General features: G+C 41.5%; 1 protein-coding gene across 4 annotated transcripts in view; it reads right to left on the bottom strand.

The window, feature by feature from the left end:
• Positions 1-19406, bottom strand: part of COP1 (Transducin/WD40 repeat-like superfamily protein) — a 37971-nt gene extending 18565 nt beyond the window's left edge. The window contains exons 1-5 of one of the 4 annotated variants that reach the window (XM_087667357.1): positions 18882-19403; positions 18087-18752; positions 10684-10761; positions 10070-10225; positions 9560-9916 (exon numbers count right to left, since the gene is read on the bottom strand). In XM_087667357.1, the coding sequence (XP_087523483.1) occupies positions 9560-9916; positions 10070-10225; positions 10684-10761; positions 18087-18380 (885 nt within the window). In that variant the 5' untranslated portion in view covers positions 18381-18752; positions 18882-19403. Of the gene's footprint in view, positions 1-9559; positions 9917-10069; positions 10226-10683; positions 10762-18086 lie in introns of all 4 variants that reach the window. The other 3 variants (XM_087667358.1, XM_087667359.1, XM_087667356.1) reach the window with 3 other exon arrangements.
• Positions 19407-20867: the final 1461 nt, after the last annotated feature.

The following is a 20867-nucleotide window of genomic DNA, read 5'->3' as shown; positions in this document are numbered from 1 at the left end:
GTCCTAAATGTATCCCAACTCTCCGGTAAAGTGCAAAGCAAGAAAGTAGCCTTAAATTCCTAATCAGTCATAAACTTCAAGGCAACCAACTAGCTGAAAATGAAGTTAAACTCACTCAAATGAGTAGACATTGTTGTACCCTCTTTCATACACAAATCCATAAGCTTTTTCAGCCAATACACTTTGCTTGCAACACTCTTCTGTGCATACAATTCTTCCAGTCGAGTCCATATAGCATATGCAAAATACAAACCTTCAACGTTAAACAACAAGGCATCAAAAATCAATAGCTCGATGGTTGAGCATGCAAACTCATTTAATTCATCCCAATCTTCCCATTCAATGTCCACGGATTTTGCCCCTTGGGTTTTAATCGACTTTGTCTGCTTCTTTTGCAACAGGATATTGTAGCACTGTTTTTGCCAAACTGCAAAGTTATGTGCTCCTTCAAGCTTCTTTATGTGCATCAAATTACTACTGTCATTGCTGCCAGCCATGATTTTTAGCCCAAATATGACCAAAAAACAACAAATGCAGGCCCAAAACTGTCACCCAAGTGACCAAGGTACAAACAAGTACCAATCAGCAACAAATAACCACCTAGAAGCACAGATTTCAGATCTGTAATTAAATTTTCAGAAACACCAAAACATGTGCTACAGCATTAGCCAACTGATTACAACTGTTCCAAGGGCATATGCATCACATTACATGAGAAATCCCAAATTTTAGTTGCAATTTCTATTGTATATGTACCCACGAGCATAAAATTTGGCACACACGATCAAAAGCCCCAAATTTTTTGTGCTCAAAGCATCAACCACAAATCTGCATTTTCTTTGTCATGCATAGAAGAGGTCAATTTTGCTAAAATAGAGCAATTTCAGCAAAACCCCCAAATTTTACCAAGTGTTGATGTCCAAATTGCGTGGAATTCAACCTGCATGTACATAAAATGACCAAATGCTACACAGATTGTGCCCAAACTGCAAAAGCCCCAAATTGCATGGGGTCCAATGTGCATCAATGTCAAAAAATTGGGTAAATTTTAGTCCAATTTGTGCATGTACATGAAAAGTCCCAAATGTTGGGGACAAAATGTCACAAATTCCTGCAATTTCTCAGACAAATTTGTTTGTCCTGCATCACATTCCCCAAATCTGGGAAAAGCCCCGAATTTTCTGGACCACAATTGCACAAATCTGGCCTTTTGTGCCTAGCGCACGAAACCCTGTCAAGAAAGGGGGATAGAAGTTGAATTTTTTTTTGTTTTTCTTTTAAAAAAACTATTTTGGAAAAAGGTGTGATAGGGTCCGTTGACCCCGTGCAGGTCGCCGACTAGACGTCGCCTGCGCATACCCGCCACGAACCCATTGTGCGACTGCTGCCCAATGGTCACGCTCTGGATCATCACGTGCCGACTGCTGCCCCTGTCAACTGCTACACGCGCTGTTCGCTGCATGTCTTGGCTTGCCTGCCATGACCTGTCTCCTCGCTGGAGTCTCACATGGCGCCTGTTCGCAATGCCTGCAGTTGTCGACTGTCCTCACTGCTTGCGACTATCCACGATGTCTGCAGTTGTCTACTATTCTCACTACCTGCGACTACCCACAATGCCTGCAACTGTCTCTTGCCAGCTCTGATACAAGTTTGTAGTAACGGGTTAGGTAGGAGAATCGAGACAGCAGGCGTTTCTTAGTCGTGGAGAGACAGAGTGAGAGAGAGCAGATCACAGAGAGTGCACGTTTTTAGGTACAATGACGAGCGTGTACCTTTAGGTTTTTAGATAGATATATATATATGTAAGTACAAGTGCTAAGGGTGTGTTCACACCCGAGCACATTTAAAGGCACGAGGGCCTTTATTCCCAACAGCCTTCTCCTATTGGCACGGGTCCCAAGGTGGCTACTAAACCTTGATTTCTCCATAAATTTAGGATGTACAACAAAGACCTCTCTACTATCCACCAGATTTGGCTGAGATTTGCTCAAAATAGCTAAGAAATGTTGAGATCTCTTGAGAATGGGTTGAAGGTGAGAGAAAGCCAAGATGAGAGAAAAATCCAATTTTCTTCATAAAAAAACCGTAAATTTTGCATGTTACCTGCTCCAACCTACATTTGATGCAATTACCTAACTACCACACACCTCCAAAATGTTGTCACCTGATTAGCAATGTTGTTGCCACCCCCTGGAAGGTGACTCCCTGCTGTCCCTTGCCTACTAAGGCCCCCAAATGGCTATCTTCTACAACAAATTGTTGTTCTCTGATCAAAAAATAGACCAATAGCTCTCTCTCTCTCTCTCTCTCTCTCTCTCTCTCTCTCTCTCTCTCGTAATGGATGTTATATTTATAAAGTACTAAACAACAAAAGAGTTACAAAAGTCATGGCAAAGACGCAGAGGAAATTGCCATATGCCAGGGAAGAAGTCCTCCCGAGGGAGTAAGTCAGAATGCCAAATGAGATCTATCTGCCAATGCAAGAGACCTTTAAGCCTAACAATATGTCCCTGAACATTAGAGGCTGAATCAAAAAGAAAAGCATTCCGAATGGTCCAATTGTGCCAACAGCCCCAATATCTAAGAAAGTGAAACAAGATCTTCATATGCGACTGTGCCGGTGTGGGGTATTTGGGCTGCACAAAAACCCAATCAAAAGGACTTAGCAAGAAACCAACCACTACTCACCAAACGACTGACAAGAGTGACCAGATTTTATTAGCGAGAGGGCAAAAAATAAATCGATGACGGGTCGATTCCACACTGGTGGTACAAAAGAAACAATTGTTGTTGGAGATTCGACGCTTGGAAAGGGCTGAAGCAAGAGGAAGACCACCAATTATCACCCTCCAAAGAAAGACCTTGCATTTGAACGGTGTCTTATTCAACCAACCCTCCATCACAGTTACCTTTCACCATGATTGAGATTTACGCAATCCCCATACAGTATTAGCTTTAGTAGCCAGCCATTGATGATCTTTAATCAGAAGATGATACACCTGGTTAGCTGAGGCCTTTTCCAAATTCAGCCGGCCTGCAAGGTCCCAGTCCTGCCAGGGACGATCCGAAGCCAGGGCAGGAAAGGGTTGTCTGCTCTGGAGCACTATCAAAAGCTGTCCCCATAAATCACGGTATCCACGAGGGATCCTGAAAAGCCTCCTGGCTGTACGAAACAATATCAACACATTGCGACTAGCAAGGGTGGCATCTGCAACTGAAGTCAAGCCCAAGTGTCCCATGCGGTTAAATTTTGGTCTGAGCTCATGTTTGCCTTCCCAAGAAAGCAATCGCCCTCGCGGCTGCCAACAATTCCAGTTGAAAAGAGTTGGTAGCTAAGCGGTCCTCCGCAGGATACCACTGAGCCTTCTGGAGAACCAATTTCCAGGAACATACTAGGTAAGCAAGCAAGGATGATGAAGGACTAGAAAACCGAGAGTCTACATTAAGAACATGCCACCAGGAGCTCCAAATTTGGGTATTACCATGCTCAAGGCCATAATCCTCAAGAAAATAACGGGCTATAAAGACTCACGGGTGATGATCCAAGCACATGGCACGAAAAAGAGACCAACGGAGTGCCAACATATGAGTTTCGGCATCCAAAATAGCCCCACCACCCATGCGTTTGGGATACAAGCATGCGACCAAGAAATCCATGAAATGCCTGCATGCAAGGAGTCCTTCTTCCATAACATGGAACGAATGTACTAAGTAAGAGCATTCAATGTAGTAGTAGTCCAAGGCAGCAATGGCAAGAAATATGTGAGCATTGGCAACAAAATTATCTGAGCCACTTTGAGGCGAACATGGAAAGTCCAAGCCTGTGACTTCCAATACAGAACTTTGCTGCCAATTTCTGTGAAATCCACTCTAGTAGTTGCTTTGGCCGAACATCAACACCCAAAGGGTACCCAAGATGCCTAACAATGGAACCACGGGAAACAACCATTCCCTGCCAGTCCAATGACTGCAAATCTGACTCCGTGCAACTAAGAATGGCTGATTTCAAAGCATTGATATGAAGACCAAAAGCATGACCAAAGAGAGTCCAAACATCTAATGCTTTGCGAAGATTATCCTTGTCCGCGCGCAAAATCATAAAGCTATCATCAGCCAAGGATTGACTAATGAACTGCTGTCCAAAAGAAAGAGACAATCCAGCCAACTGATTAGAAGCTGCCATATGGGATAACATCGAAAGAACCGGATGAGTCACAATGGCAAAAGAGAGAGGACTCAAAGGGCAACCCTGTCTCACAGAGCGTGCAAGGACAAATGGCTTGGTAACACCACTATTCAGCATGACTCACGAAGAAGCCACAGCACTAATGGTGTAGATCAAACGAGACATCCAAGTACCAAAGCCCATAGTAGACATAAGTTCTGCAATGAAAGACTAATCTAAATAATCAAAAGCCTTTTCCAGGTCCAATTGGATCAATACCACCTCCTGATTAGAGTGCCTTGCATAGTCAATAGCCATTTGCACATTTAAGACATTATGCAAAATGTTTCGGCCCTTAATGAAACCATATTGAAGAGGATGCACAATGGCAGGAAGATGCTTATGGAGCCGATTCGCCATTACTTTGGAAAAGATTTTATACATACAACCCATCAAAGAAATTGGTCACCAATGTTTCAACATAGACGGCAAATGAACTTTTGAAAGCAATTTGATAAGTCCTTTCCATAAGGAAGGCATGAACCCCGTTTCCCAAACCTGCTGAAACATAGCCGTCAATGATTTCACCAGTCAGGTAGCAAAAACCTCAAAGAATTCATTGGTGAGACCATTGGGACTTTTATCCTTGGGCAAGTGTAACAAAACATCCATAACCTCCTCCTCACGAATATCTATCTCCAATGTAGTTTGCATGTCATGTGGAACCTGATTGCGGACCAAATCATAGAAAAATGAGCGGGCATGAGTAATTTGGTCAGAATCTTTTTTTTTCGTAAAAGGTAATTGTATTAATTACGAAAAAAATACAAGATTACTTGATTACAAGATAGTGGATGACACTAAGCCATCAGGTGAAGAAGTTCTCTCGCTCTCTCTCTCTCTCTTTCTGATTACAAGAGGCACGATTGGTCAGAATCTCTCTCTCTCTCTCTCTCTCTCTCTCTCTCTCTCTCTCTCTCTCTCTCTCTCTAGCTATAAACTAAGTGAATAGCTGAGATCCGACCCCCAAAAACGTTTACTCAGATTACATGGGTATTCTTGCCCAGTGGCAGCCTTCTAAACCCATTTCTCAACATTATCCAACCAGTTAAGTAATTTTCAAAATTAAATAATCCTAAAAATTAATTTCAGTCCTTCTGACCTTTCCCAAAATTAAATGTGACTATCCATAATTAAATTAGCTAGGTCATTTGCAACCTAGAGTGATCACCAACTTCTGTTGACCCATTAATTATATGTTCGGATATGGCTAGTAATAGACATAACCCCATGTATAGCAATGTTGGCAATGATGTTGGGGCACAAAGTGGCAAGTTTGGCAATGTATATATGCAATCCACTATGTTTAGGACTCATGGCATTAATGACGGTCATGCAAATGCTCTGTATAGTGCTGGTTATGAGGAAAATGTAGCTATTAATGTATGCATTATATAGGAAAATGTATCTTGACATGGCTCGTAGTATGCGAATTTCCATGCACAATCACATTGCAATGGTCTAAAGTGGGCAAACAAAAATGTTTCCTAATGTATCTGATACTCCTAGCATATCAAGGACACATGAGGGGCTAGTCAACTAGATACAATGTTGCATATTAGTTAAGTTAGAATTACAACAATGTGAAAGTATAAAGCATTGCAATGCTCAAGAGGGAAAAAGACCTAGAATCTAGTGAAGGTTTTGAGGTAAGTAAAGTTAGAAAAAAAAATTCCATATGGTTCTTGATGCGGCTTCAACATGGTTTCACTTATGAAAAAATGCAATTGGATGGAGGAGAGTGACCTCATAGATCTTCCTCAATGTGCACTTTACCTTGATGTGTTCCAGTTAGAGCCGACTCGTTCAAGTTTAGTAGAACATAGAAGGTCTAGAGTATTGCCTGATGCCCAAGGGGAAGGTTGCATCTCCACTCCCCTAGTGATGGACAACTCAATAATGTAGTGGATCTCGAATGTACTTGGTTTGAATCCACAATATTGTATGCCGCACAATATTGTATGTCTCCAAATATACCTGATAACAGTCCAAGGTCCTCCTCGTGCAAGAGACAATATACAAGAGGGGGCAACAACCTTTTTGGTGGTCCTAAGTTGTAGGTGACAGTTTCCATGGCTATTTGAGCAAGGCACCATCAATTTTTCAGTCTTTCTCGAGATGAAACTTTGAAATTTCTCTCTCAACAGCATTCTCTCTCATCCTACAACTGTCTCTCAAGTTCTCTCAACAAAATCCAACCATTTGAGTCATCATTGGAAAATCTTTGTTGTAAACCCTAATTTACAACAAAAATTAGGATTTTCCAATCACCTCGAGATGCATACTCAAATTTGAGGGTCTAGGACTTGAATTCCAACATCTAAAATGAAAGAATGCATGGGTCATGGGTGAGTTGGATAGCACACTGGCTTGCTAAGGTGGCAATGCAAAAGTCCACATCACTCCAAATCAAGTCATCAGCAGATGGGCAGATCGCTTGATTGTGTGCCAGCAACTGGACAACTCGAGGATGTGTGGGCAACAACCCACAGGAGCAGTAGGCAGCAACCACATAATGAAGATTGGAGTGAATGGTTGGATACACAATATACTATGTGATTTGGGCATACTATCTATTCATAGATGAGGACCTAACCAAACTATGGTAGATTGCCTATGGGACATAGAAGCTCTTTTAGCATTAAGTTTGAGTTTTGCAGTTGTTTAAATGAGCTAATTGTTTAATGGGAAATGCTCCCTTTTTTAGCTAAACACTGTCACCAAGTGGTGATACTTTTTGCACTTACTTTCTTTATTTATTTATATAAATATTTCTTTTTTTCTTTAGTTGCTGTTGCTTTTTATCCCCAAAGCTCTTGGAATAAGCCGAGATCTTTGCATGGCCAAAAGAGACAGCCATTGGAACAAATTTGACTAATGGTTTGTCTAAGCCTTAGGACCAGTTTCATATTGAATGGGCACTGAAGAATAGAATGCCAGTGGTTTGGGACTGTGTGCTTAGCCCCTAGAGATGGTGCAGGACAATGAGCCTGGCCATGACAGAAGATGCACATATGAGAATGCTCAAGTAATAAAAGTCACTGTAACTGAGCCACATTACACTTTTTGATGTGGTTGAAATGATAAAAGTTGCTCAGAACAACTCGAGGAATGCACGGGTCACCATCCCTAAAATTTAAAGAGTTACTATTTTTGAACCACAAAATTTGTTCACGTCATTATCTTCGTTTTTGCACGAGGATTAATTCTCTAGTCTGTGCCGAGGTCAAATTTTGCATAGATCATGGAGAATTTTAGACCGGAAGGTTTAAACGAGAAAATTGTTACATGTATGCCATGTAGCATAATTTCAAAAGAGGGGAAGAGAGCATTTTAAAAAAACGTAATAGTTATAAGGGACAGATCTGAGAATGAGGTTTTGAGGAGTTGAGGGCAGATTGCTGCAGTTTTATCAGCTATGGAGAGTACTTTTTCGTCTCTGACTCATGTACGGAGGTAGAGCTTGCTCCCTCTGGTCAACTCTCTCTCTATTCTCAGAGAAAATGCTTTACATGATGGGCTGATTCCATTGAAAATATAATTATGTGTTTTCTTTGCACTTCTGTTGAGGCAAGATCCTCATTGTCCAGGTTCAGGAGCAGCTGTTGGCTTCTCCAATGAACTAAAAGGGATGTTGTTTTGTACATGTTGGACAGTAAGAACAATGAATATCGAGATCTGCAAACTGCAATTCTGCACATGAATCATTGAGTTTTGGTCACAGAAAATGCTAGACATGTTGGGCAGTAAGAACAGTGAATTCAGAGATCTGCAGACTGCAATTCTGCACATAAATCATTGAGTTACGGTTGTAGAAAAGGCTTTCCTAAAAGGGATGTTGTTCTGGTCATGCTGTACTATCCTAATGCAGCTGGGATTTACTCAAAAAAGATGAAAACCAACGGTTCTCAGGTTATGTATTTTGGAACATTTCATTTTTGTAACTTTCCATCTTTTAATTGATAAAGAAATACCAAGAGGGGTGCCGGTCTTCGGGGCCAATCTGGTGTTGAGCGAGGAAGTGTGTGTGTGTGTGTGTGAAAAGACCAGGTATTAAATGAAGGAACTACTGCTTTATGTGAGTCATAGGCCGGTTTCAAACACCCTTTCCTTACTATCTTGTCAATCACTTTCATTCTTACCCAGCCCTCCTCATCATTCTGTTCAGTATCGTCCTACCTTTGTTTGGTACCCACACTAACGCTCCGCGCTGCATGTTGGGGTTGACTGAGACCAGCCTTGATCATTCAGATTTCAGGTCGGTTTGTTACCCGCACTGACGCTGTGAGCTGCATGTTGGGGTTCACTGAGACCGGCCTTGTATCATTCAGATTTCAGGCCGGTTTGTTACTTCAGTTCTCTGCATTCCTTCATCTCCATCTTCTGTATTCACTCCGTGTTCACTTCCCTTTCCATTGTGCACTCTCACACAATATCATTAACCTTGGTGGAACAGGAGTTTATGGAAGAGGAGTCCTTTCCGGGCTGTGTTTTTTGCTGGGGGACATCATCAGCCAACTAGGCGACCTTTCCAGTCAGCTGATCTTCACCTGAGGAGTGCTAAATACCTGCCACCTGTTTCTGAACGGTCAAGAGTAGATTCAGCATGTTTTCAGCCTGTATCTTCAGTCCCAAACATCAGCCAATGTAAGGCTACCTTCTGATGGAAGTCTTAGGAAGGTGGTTCATCTATAAAGGATCAAACCAACTTCTTTGCCAAATCTATTACCAATGAACAGGGTTGTAAACAAGTATCATTACATCATCATCATTTATTATGAGCATCCTTTCAAAAGGGTATGGTAATGGTTAGGCATGACCATTGGACACAAACATCTACTATGATGGAAAATGTTTGTGTATATAGATACATATATGCTGACACTGAAATCCTCAAACAGTATCCATCAATCCCTCGCTACCTATTTGTATACTTACCTCTCATTGTACTTTTGCAAGCACTCCAGATTCACTCTTCACCTCTTGTACACTGTCCGTATTGTCTCTTCTCAATTGGTTTTCTAAGACTTGGCAAGAAGTATTAAACAATGTAATCATATTCGCTTTTCAAACTGACTATGGTTGCTACTCTAAGCAATGTTCAAAAATCAAAAAGCTGCAAAAAATGTTCTTTACTATTTTCTGCTAGGTAGAGACTGATAAAATGAAAACAAAACCCGGTCCTAGATAAGCAACAGACAGTGTGTGTCAAAGATTTGACAACATTGCGTAGCAGCTCACAAGCTGAAGTCTCAAAATTGCACTAGCGCAGATCATATTGCCAAGTGGTTAACAATTTTTTAACTCAAAGCACATGAAATTTATCTAATGTACCTGAGCTAGAACTCGTTTCTTTTTTGCAATTGCCAGGCCTACAGATGGTTGCTGACCTTGAGACTCAGGAAAGCTATCCACAGATCCAGGCAAGAACTCGTTCCTCTTCTGAGTGATGATAGAGCTTGACCTCTCCCTGCTATCTCCTTTTTTAAGAGCTCCAGGTGCTACTGCTGGCTCAACTTTATTAGCAGTACGAGTACCAATACTGCTCCCAGTCTCTACCGCAACATGGCTTGGACCATGCAGAAGCATCCGAAGCTTCATAGAGTATCGCTCCCTGGCTCTCAAGAGCTCTTGCCTCCGTTTCTCCACCACTGTGATGTCTTCTTTTATGTACTGCAAATCTGCTTGCAGCTGAATGAGGAACCTTTGTGAGAAAAATTATCTATGATCATGCATTACATAATGCTCTTAGAATAGTTCCAGCACAAATATCACAGCTAAGTGTAAGCAATGCATATAATGTTAAAGCAACTCAAGCATCACACTAAGTCTCTGCAGCCTAACCTCATTAAGCTCTTCCTGTTTCCGCTGTTGAAGCCTATGTAAAAAGTCCAAAAGTATCTCCATGTTTGTTTCTGCTTCCTCCTGTTCAGCCTTTCGTCTCTTCTCCGCAAGAAGAGACAATAGAGTGTCAAGTTCCTTGACAGAAACTTCAGCGCCCTGTAAAAGACAAACATCAGCAATGAGTAGCACTCTCTCTCAACTTCCTACTTTCCTTGTGTCTTGATATGAGAGCCAGGATGGTAATATCTACCCTACTAGATGCATTAGAACACGACAGAATGAATATGGGAACATTACAAACAGTAAAAGAGAATGCCAGGTCTGAAATTCTCAACTACCCTAGTACATGCATTAGAACATAACAGAACGAGATCTGAAATTGTCAAAAATTGTGAACTACCAAACTTTAGGACAACAATCAGCAAAACGAAGACAATTTCTCAGGGCATTAGTCACAGTGTTGCACTTCAGCATCAGTAAAGATAGAAAGCAGCACTGACAAGATGTAAAGACCAACAAAGGAGTGCATGCAACATAAACAAAGGCAGATGTGATTCTCAAGAAAGCTATCAGTGCAGTGTAGGGAAGTTCAGAAAAGAACAAGAGATCCAAACCTGCTGCAAGTACAACTTGAAGTGTTCCAAAGGTGATGCATTGCTTACAAGCTGGCATGCTGAGGCCTTTTTCAACAGCTGCAAAATTTAATGCCAATGGACACATAAATATTTGAAACGACACATTTAGACTCCATGAAATTAAACAGTAAGACTATCGTCAACAAGGCAAAGCACCAGCCAGAACACTCGTCACATATATCCCACCCTTTCTGCCGTATCAAATGAGGGGGCCCTGTTATTTAAAGTACATGACATTTTTGTATTCATACGATATGCTAGAAAAAAGTTGATAACATCATTTCAAACCTCATTGAATGCAAGCACAATACGAAGGCAAGTGAACACAATAAAATGTTTTCATGTTGTATCCTAGCAATGAATTTGAAAATAAAAAATTGGCAGTCTACTGAGCTGCAAACACAGGACACCAACACAAGTGTTTTCTTTTCCTCGAGAAAAGGTGTGCCTGATTCTATTACCCAAAAGATAAATACAAGGTATATGTGCTGAACAGTCTGGTTGAAGCTGAATGCAAATCAAATAACATACATAGAAGGCCTCTTAGGGTGGTCCAGCCTTCCCTAGCACCCGCTCACCCAAAACTGAATCTATACAAAAGCTTACCTTATTCAGTACTAGCCAAGTGTAAACTGATGTTGATTATCGAAACCCAGAGTATCCCAATGATTTTTTACATTCTTCCTAACCAAGAAGACGTGAGATGAGAAGTCCTTCTAGAACAACCTGTCAAATTCAAAACAAAGTGCCAAGTTGCCTATGTTGATCAATGCATTCTCTTGAATCTCCCTGGAGCCAAAGTAATCTTTGCCTTCGGTAAGGGAAAGTTGGCTGAGAAATGATTGCCCAAGACTAGACCCACCAAGCCACCTGCATCTACAAAGCAGAAATCTTTGCTACAACAGCTTACAATGGCCCACAACAAGAAGCTCTTGACTGTGAGCAGTTCAAAAGGGAAGCACTCACACTAGGTGCTTACAGAACATATGAGATTTCACGGGCCAGATATGATTTAATCCTCATGCATCAAGACCAACAACAACTGGAAGGTAACATTGATTATTGACCCTTAGATTTAGTGCACAAGTCTAATGATTTTGTAGGAAGGATAGAACCTCCATATGGGACAGACCATTCTATTGGAGAAACAAACACGGAGTACAAACCTTCTTTACTCTTCCACTCTAGTGTCAAGTGCACAAGCTTTTACTTTTGTTTTTGCTCCTTATATCTCTACTTCCATGTAAGATATTGGCGATATTCAAGGTAAAGGGAATCTCAACTAAGTTCACACAAGTCTAAGCCTAGAAGAAAACAAATACTTGTATGTGAATACAAGAAGAGATGCATGTAAGAAAAAATCAGGTAACCCTCCAAGTTTTCCTTTATGGCTTTGTTTCTCATAATCAGTCTAACGTTGGTGCATCATCATTTCCATCATGATCTGATTTTCGATTTCAACAAAATCATCCATCTCCATTCATATCTATCCCCTCCACACCACAGTCTCCATTCCCACCTATCCCACCACACACCACACTGGGGGGATCTTCAAACATAGGCACATTCTTTCCCTTTAGGTTTTCTACTTTTGCCCAACTAGGTGTTGGAGATGAACACATAGTGGGGATTTATCCCCCCAACACAAGCCTCCATGGGAAACTATATGCATGGTGTCCCACCCGCGCATCTCAAGCCCCACCCTACTCTCCCATTTCCCAAGAAGCCACACAATTTGCCAACATGTCACTAGGCACCCTAAACCTTTTTAGAATTAGGACCACACACCAATCAATCGCCTCCTTTGGGACACACATCTAGAGTCACCATACCAGGCACTTCAATGCCACATGTAGCACCTAGTTTCCCACGCTTCTATCCTATACCACCCACCTATCCCCCACCTCATCCAGTTATCCATGCCACTACATCAACCAAGTATGTATTTACAGATAAGACTTGTTTCAACAATTCTAACTTTACAACTTGGTCTAATTTGATGCAGCATGTCCTCGATTCCCAAGGCTTGTGGAAACTTCTTCACAAGGAGGAGCCCCAACGTAACCTCCACTACTTCTCATACAAGGTCATTCACTCTCGGAAGAGCAAAAATGCCATGGCTATAGTTGAGTTGAAGCATGGTCTTATGCTTGAATTTCACTCCCAACTTCAACATTTTGACCTTGTATTTGAACATTGAGTATATCTAGTCGACCACTACGTGGCTCATGATCATATCCGATGTATCAACCTCAACCATGAGCTCTAAGAGTTCAAAATCATTAGGAGGGATGTTTTGACTATCAAGTTGGTTGAGTATCACTAACTACTCAATTCGCCACAACTGGCTTGATGATCAAGTCACATTGTGAATAAACTACCACCAAAATATTTCAATTTTACCCAATAAGTTACCTCACAACTCTAGTTACCCACCTGCTATGAGTTTTGAATATCAACTCTTGCATTTTGCAAGGTTGTTCTATCAATGTCAAAAGAAACCCCAATTTTCGTATTCAGAGAGAGCCTTGACTTTCTAAAAGGTGAAGCAAGGGGGTGGAAAGAACGCCAAGATTGAGTCAGGTAGTGAGGAGCAAAGTAACTCCTCTCCAAGATTAAAACCAATTGGCAAAATATCCCCAAAAGGATTAGGTACCATCAGCATTGCCAAAAGATTGGTCATTTTGATGAGGAGTGTCACTCAAAGGCCAAGGGTGATCTGCCCAAGGTTTGACCCTCTTCCCCACCTAGGACCTCAAGCACATCAAGTGAGGGGCACTTCTACTTCACCTCCACAACTAAGAGGGGGTCATCCTCAACCACAATAAGGTAGACCCACTAGACACATGGCTTCTCAACCGTCCAACCCCCATTAAACCTAAGGAGGTATCTAATTAGTCCGCCAATTCTACTTCTTTGGACTTTGATCCTCAAGACTCCTTGTCTCCCTTGAGGATAGACTTGATGACTCCCCTTCTCTTTCTGAGTAGCCATCTACATCTAGTACATACCCGAAAGCAATTAAGCCCACTTTCCCAAGAGACATAGGCTTTCCTGAGAGACCCTCCAAACCAATAGATCATGGAGCCTTCCTCCAATTCAAATATTAGTGACATTGATCGCCATCCTACTAGTAAACCACACTTCCCACCAGCATATCCTTTGATTCTTGTAGGGCACAATCTAGCCTATATTCTCTCTTTTGTTGCATATTTTTGCTCTTACTTTCCTAAACCTTTAGTGCACCTACCTTTTGGTAGTAGGAATCCCTTCACGCCCAACACAAATAAATAGTGCTATGAAGAGCTCGTAGTTCATAACTACGAAGAACTCATCACTATCCATATAGCTCTAAATATGCAAGCAAAGCTTCCCAATAGGAGGGCCATCACACCTCTTATTGGCAAGCGAAGTCCCATAAGAGGTCAAAAATTCATATACCTACCCCAAATGCCCCATTTTTGCACACATGCCTTGCTATCCAAGACTCATTAGATTGACACTACTAAGATGGCCTTGAATATGTGTTGCTTTCCCCCTTTGGCCTTGACATAATTTGCTTCTAGTCAATATTAACATTTAGCGCATCTTGAGGCTGCTATGGCTCCAAGGTCGTCAAGCACGATCCATCCAATCGGCCCAATCCATAGACTTAGTACAATACCAATTGTACACAAAAAAAACATGTTGTGTATGGTCATTTAAAAATAAATAAGAAATAAAGGGCTAATCTAGTAAATATTACTTACTTCAACATGTAATTTATGACCCAAGAAATAGAGTGTCACAAGGCATTATCTATTCAATAGTAACTTTGAGCTTGTTGCTTCAATAGTGAATAGGACAAGAGTTGAGACCAAGTGTAAATAGCTTAACCTATAAGAGAGAGGTCGGGAAAAACTCAAGAGGAAGGTGGTAAGAGGTGTGGAGCTAGCTGTAGAGAAAGAGGTGGTGGTAGAGAGGTAGAGGAAGAGGAAGAGAATGAGAAATAGGCAGTGGTAAGAGAGGTAGAGGAAGAGGAGTTGGTAAGGGAGGTAGAGGTAGAGCAAAGGAAGAGGAAGATTTTCAATTTGTCTTTTTTTTTTCAAATTGGCAAGGTCTTTTTCTTTCTTGTCCAGTTTGTATGGGATGGATAAGATGGATCCATTCTGTCTGCTCTTCTTTAGGAACTTCTTGCTGTCCCAAAGCTCTAGAGGATGATATCTTCTTCTTGCCCTTCTTGTCCTTCAAGGAGCTCAAGAATTGCATGAGCAAAGGATCCTTAGCCAATTGGGCAAAGATATCAACTATTGTCCTTAGTTGAGCCTTAAATTGATCATCATAATCTTCATCACCTTGCACTTCTTCAACATTTAGTGTCCTTGAGGGACCCGCTTCTTGGTCAAAACCAACATTCTCTACTCACTGCCCATGTTGTGTGCCCATTCCAAGATTACGCATTGCATTTCCCCCAATGCTTTGTGAACCTTCAAATTGTGAGGCATCATCATGACTTGAACCCAAATCACCTGCACTTAGCTGATCACAAATTCAAAAAAAATGTAAATTCATTCGCATACACACAAGTGCCCCAAGCCCACCTAGTCAAGGGAGTTGACATATCCCAAAATGGAGCCATGAAACCAGCCTTCCTTCTTAGCAAGGGTGGTAGATGACCTGAATTAACACAAACTACAGCAAGCATTTAATACAAAAATCTGAAATTACACACTTTACTGATTAATCTTAGACAAACAACAATTTGTACTGCCGAAGGTTGAAATACATTGAGATATGTAACGATCTCCTTCAATCTTCAATACAATGGCTGTCATAAATGACCAGCAATTCTTGAACTCAATTTGCCCCTTGATTGAACTTCAATCCACGGGAACAATTGCATGTGGGCAACAATAAATGGAGAACAGGTTCACCCCTTGGATCAGCTACAATTCTCTATCTTCAGCTGCTACACTCAATAAAGGGGCACAGATCCCAAGGTGCCTTAAAAACCCTATTTGCTACTAAAAATTAGGGTTCCAGTAGCAATTTCTTCAATTGCTGAGGGATTATCAATAGATGAGTGGGGAAGCTGAGGGGAGAGAAAATTTGCGAATTTGTCACTAAAAGTGAGCGTGATCAGAAGTCGACTGCTGTCTCGAGCTCCCAAAATGCTGTCACCTTGCTCTATCTGCTGTTGCCAACAGCTGGGAAGGCCAACCAAGCTGTTACTTGTTGCCTCTTGGCCTCCTAGTGGCTGCAACAGAGTGTGATCACCTCCAGGCTGGCTGGAAATGCAATCTCCCAGATGGCGCCTGCTCCAACAGCCTTCTCCACAGCTCATAGATGCAATGCCCAATGATAATCAATAAATTTTCAGAATTTAATTTCCGGAAATTAATTAATTATTCATTTGTCCTTGCCCAAGAACTAGCTAGTGCCCATTCACATTTAATGTGCTAACCCCCACGGAACATTAAGTTGTACCAAACATTAATTAACCTATGACTAGCATTAATTAATTGATTAATGCCTAGTTGACCATTGGACATTTTAATGGCCCAATTAATGGCATAGACCCAAATTGGCACCAAGCACCCACAAGTACCTTTCCAACATAACTTCGCACAACTTTTGCCAATGTCACCCATTGTTCACTTGGGGTACTTAAGCCATCACCATGGCTTAACTGACTTGCACTTCGCATGTGCACCTCACATGTGCACAACTTAATAATGCCAAAGCTCAACATTAAACATACATGTACCCACGACAACTTACCGAGCTTCCCACCTCAACATTTTCCATTTGTGCCCATGGCCATAGGTACCCTACCTCTTTAGATCCATCTGAATCCCTTTAAAGGGGAGAAATAGGAATGTGACAAGACTAGCATTGACTCATGGCTGGCCAAGTGGATGGCCTACTTTGATTTTTAATCAATTCAATGATACACATTGCATTGGGCAAATACAAATCATGCTTCAAAAAAGGTGGATGCTTGGTGGGCAAGGTTACATCCCAAGCTTGAGACAAGGGCCGAGTTTCAATCCATTTTTGAAAGCATTTCATGACCAATTATCAAATTGAGAACTTTTGCAAGTTCTTTAAGCTTGGCATGGCAAAAAAGGGCTTGGGCACAAATTCATAAGAGTTCAAAATTTATTCATAAGATGAAGGCCTGGACAAGTGCAAGCACTCCTCTACATGCATTATCACTCCTAGTTGCTGACAAAGTACCAAAATGAGGTGTTCTACAACCCTTTCCACTCATTAGAGGATGTCTACAAGTGTGTAGAAAACTTTGATAACACATTGAGTGGGAAGCAAAGGTGGACAAACAAAGGGCAATTTCCATCAAGCCTCCACAAGCTCAAGACCAAAAAAGCCCCCATAGCAGCAACTTCTGATCATCATGTCCAAGTTGTTGCATAGACAAGACTGCATTTGAACCTTCCATGACCTTCTTAAGGTCACTTGTTTTATTCATTAGTTTTGTTTCACAACAGATCTATGCACAATTTTCTTTCTTCTCATTTAGTGCAAAAGCTTCAACTCCACGCAGCTCTTAAGGATCATACCTATCTTGTGCAACATGTGAAGAGCCCTACTGTGGTAGTGGCTCTTCAATTCTATCTAATTGAAGTTACTGACATCGTTGAGCCTCTCCAAGCACAAAAAAAATGTTCTTGATAATTAGGCTATCCAAAGCTCGACAATCAGCACATAATTGTGTTGTCTAACCATTTTCCATCTACTACAATCTTATTGTCTAGTAGAAAGATAAGGTCTCGTGAGTTGAGCCCTAAGTAGCTAGCCTAACCACTTCTAGAGCTCACCTACAGGAATTCAAAAAAGGTCGTGGAAACTTGCTAAGTGGCTTTCCTCCAAGCACTATATCAATTGAGAAGGTCCTATAGTTTGGAGGGTGGAAGGTTTCTAAAGGTTATCTCCTGACAAAGAGACCTTAAATTTGTGCTAACAATGTCTACAATCCATTAAATATGGCTGTTGACAATACGCATACTTGTTTAATCATTGCAGACATTGCTCCTTTTCAGAAGTGCAGAATTTGTCTAAAGACAAAAGATAAGGTGGAAATGCAAATGATAACTGAGACCAAATTTGATGACATCAGGAACACATTGTACTTTGCATCCAAACACAACCTTTGCATACTAAGAAGCTGTCTCACTGTTTTCAGTTTTGCCATAACATTATGTCCTTCCAACTATAACTTCAATTATGGCATGTGGCAGCCTAGAATCTCAAGCCCCTTCTATAATGGCACATTTCAAGCAGGGAGCAGTTTATAAAGATGCGGACATAATAGTCAAACTGCATGAGAAGTGACCTTAGCTTCAAGGAAACACACACAAGATTGTACCATCGTAATCTCGTACCTTATTTAAGAGAAAGTTGGGAAATAACTGGTTGGAAGTAAGATAAAGGCCACAGCACGGGCAGTTTTTCTTATTGTTCAAATGTGTCATTATGCACATATAGCAGAAGCTGTGACCACAGGCTGTAGAGAAAGCATCCTTCATTGTTTGTATGCAGATCGGACACAAGATATCTTTGTCGACATTACCCTTGGCTGGCCTGGAATCCAAAGCCTCTGCTGAGCAAGAGTGAGGCTCAACTTTCACAGAAGGAACATGAACTTTGGCGGACCCATCTTCACATTGCGACTCCATCAGTCCCAGATGTCAAGCTACGGTCACAATAAGAGTTATACTGGCATCATGAAGCTGCACCGCACAACACGATAACCATTGAATGGAAAGTACATTGTTGTAATTCCTGCAATCAAGCCATGTCTGATTGCAATACGATATGCCAATGGGAGGTTCGAAGGCCATGACCTTGGAGGCCATTTGGCATTCATGATTCAAGTATTGCCCGGAAGAGTCTATGTGCAGGCCTGCCTAAGGCCCTGCCACAGAGCCATGGATTCCAGGGTGGTCAAACCATAATTATAGCTGCAAGAAAGTTTGCCGCATTCAGTATTCTGAAATGTCTACAGATTCTCCTGTAAAATTGATGTTCAGAAGTCCTGTTTGTTAACCCTGCACAATGGTTGAAGCACAGGAAGCCGGCAGGCAATTAAATCTGTGTGCGTGATATTGAGAAAATGATTCCGATGAATCTATAAGCTTGATACTGAGAAAATGATTCCAATTAGTGTTCAATCGTACATAGAAGGAAGCTTGGGGCACTGTAGAATAATCTGTCCGACAAGAGTTCCTTCCGCTAGTGCTCAAGATCGGTCTATTTGTGGGCCTTTTCGATCCAGAAACAGAGCTCGAAATCCTGTTTATCGAAAGATGGCAAGCCAAAGACATGAAAAAGTGTGGTGGAAAAGAGGCAAGCGCGCTCTATCTTTGGGAGGAGGAAGCAGGGGAGAGGATCACTGCGTTGTCCGATGGCGCCTGAGGGAGCAGGGGATTGTCCATCAGGCAAAAACAGGGGACAGAGACGTCAATGAAGCATCGCCATCGATGGAGGGGTAAAAGAGGGCGAAGTCCTGGCAGCTCAGAGGGAAGGTTTAACGCCTTAATCCATTCCCGTTTTGCCCGATCGATTGAATCCAGCAGGTGGGCGGTTGTCTACCACCAAAAGAGACGCTCCCGGTTTTTCATCTTGCGGTATTCAATATGAATTTTGGTGGTTTTGATTCGAAAACAGGACCGGAAGAGTGCTTTGTTTTGCTCCCTCTGCCTTGGCGTGATCCTCTCCACACATTCCCCAACCTCAAAAGGGGAGTCCCCCTCTCCTTTTGCTCCACCACAAGTTTTCTTTTGGGGCTCCTTTCCATATTTATATGCCCCAATTCGTCCACCGCGCCCCAACACAAGAAGTTTTAAACAAATTCCCACATTGTAAACACAGCAACCTATCTTAAGCTTCTATGAGACAGGGACCACTTACCTAGCTCGGTGTGCTTGGGTGCACAAGATAGTCGACCCAGATGTTGTGAATCATGACAACACATGTTGAGCTTCTCCTTGGGAGAGTGCTTACCTAGCTAGGTTTGGTTGAAAGTTAAAGCCCTTTGCCTCCAATCGTACCTAAGTAAGTAAGTAGCGCCTCCTAAGAAGAAGCTCATTATGTTGAACATTATAGGGAAAACAAAAGGAAAATAGCCCCTTTTCCCACATGGGAAAACTTCAGAAACTTCTTATGAGATACGTTGCACATGATAACATTCCATGTAGGTACCTCGAGAAGTTGGTTGGGAAGATACAAGAGTACCAACAGGTCTCATGTTCAAAACTTACAAGAATGCCAATTGGTTTACAACCCCAATCAATTTGAGTGTGGGAGTTGAGTACTACAAGTGCATGTTCAAACACCTGCTACATTTGGTTCCCAAACACATGCTAGGTATGGGACCAAATTAATCTCTTGACCAACTGCTCTACTTTATTCTCCCTAGTCCGATTGAAAGAAAAAATAGTTGCAACATCAAGGAAAGCATTGATTTTGCAATGAGAATTCCCCCCCTCCATCCTAAAGGCTACCATCCAGCCTCTAATCATAAGCTTGATTTGGGAGAAGAGCCAATTGTCATTTCCAAACCTAATGGACATCCCAAATATCAATTTCCAATCCCTGCTTTAATACACTTGAGGGCAAGGTCGAGAAGCCATGTTGGGGTATCCTTCTCGTTAAGATAAAACTATCACTAAATCCCATGAGCCTTGGTGCTATGTCAAATTCTTTACATAATGATTTTAATATCATGCATATTTTCCAATTGTAACATTTGAGATTATTAGTGTTGACCATGTTAGTAATACTTACAACCTTAAGTCCATGCTTTTTTTGTAGATACACTATGTTTTCAAAAGATTGTACAAATTGAAGCCTTCAACTAGCTATTTCATGAAGCCTCATACAAGTTTTAAGCGCATGCAAAGTTTAAGTAATGCTAGGTGTTACCTTGCTTTCACGTAGTACATGTTCTTATATTCAATGTCATGTGCATAATGATAATAAAACTTCTCTCAACATGCTTAGTTGTCTCTAATATGACCTTTTAATGTAACAAGCATTGAAGAAGTCTACATTGCAGCCTATCTTTCACGGTTCAACTCACTCTTGCATCAATGTGAAACTCTGGCAACTAGGTTGTCATTGGTTGTACAAACCAATGTCATATTTTTAACGACTAGGCTATA

Source organism: Lygodium microphyllum, chromosome 25, assembly GCF_053477565.2.
Source record: "Lygodium microphyllum isolate KBCC chromosome 25, Lygodium_microphyllum_v1.1.10, whole genome shotgun sequence".
NCBI lineage: Eukaryota > Viridiplantae > Streptophyta > Polypodiopsida > Schizaeales > Lygodiaceae > Lygodium > Lygodium microphyllum.
Note: the sequence above shows the minus strand (reverse complement) of the source record. Positions and strands in the feature narration are given on the sequence as shown.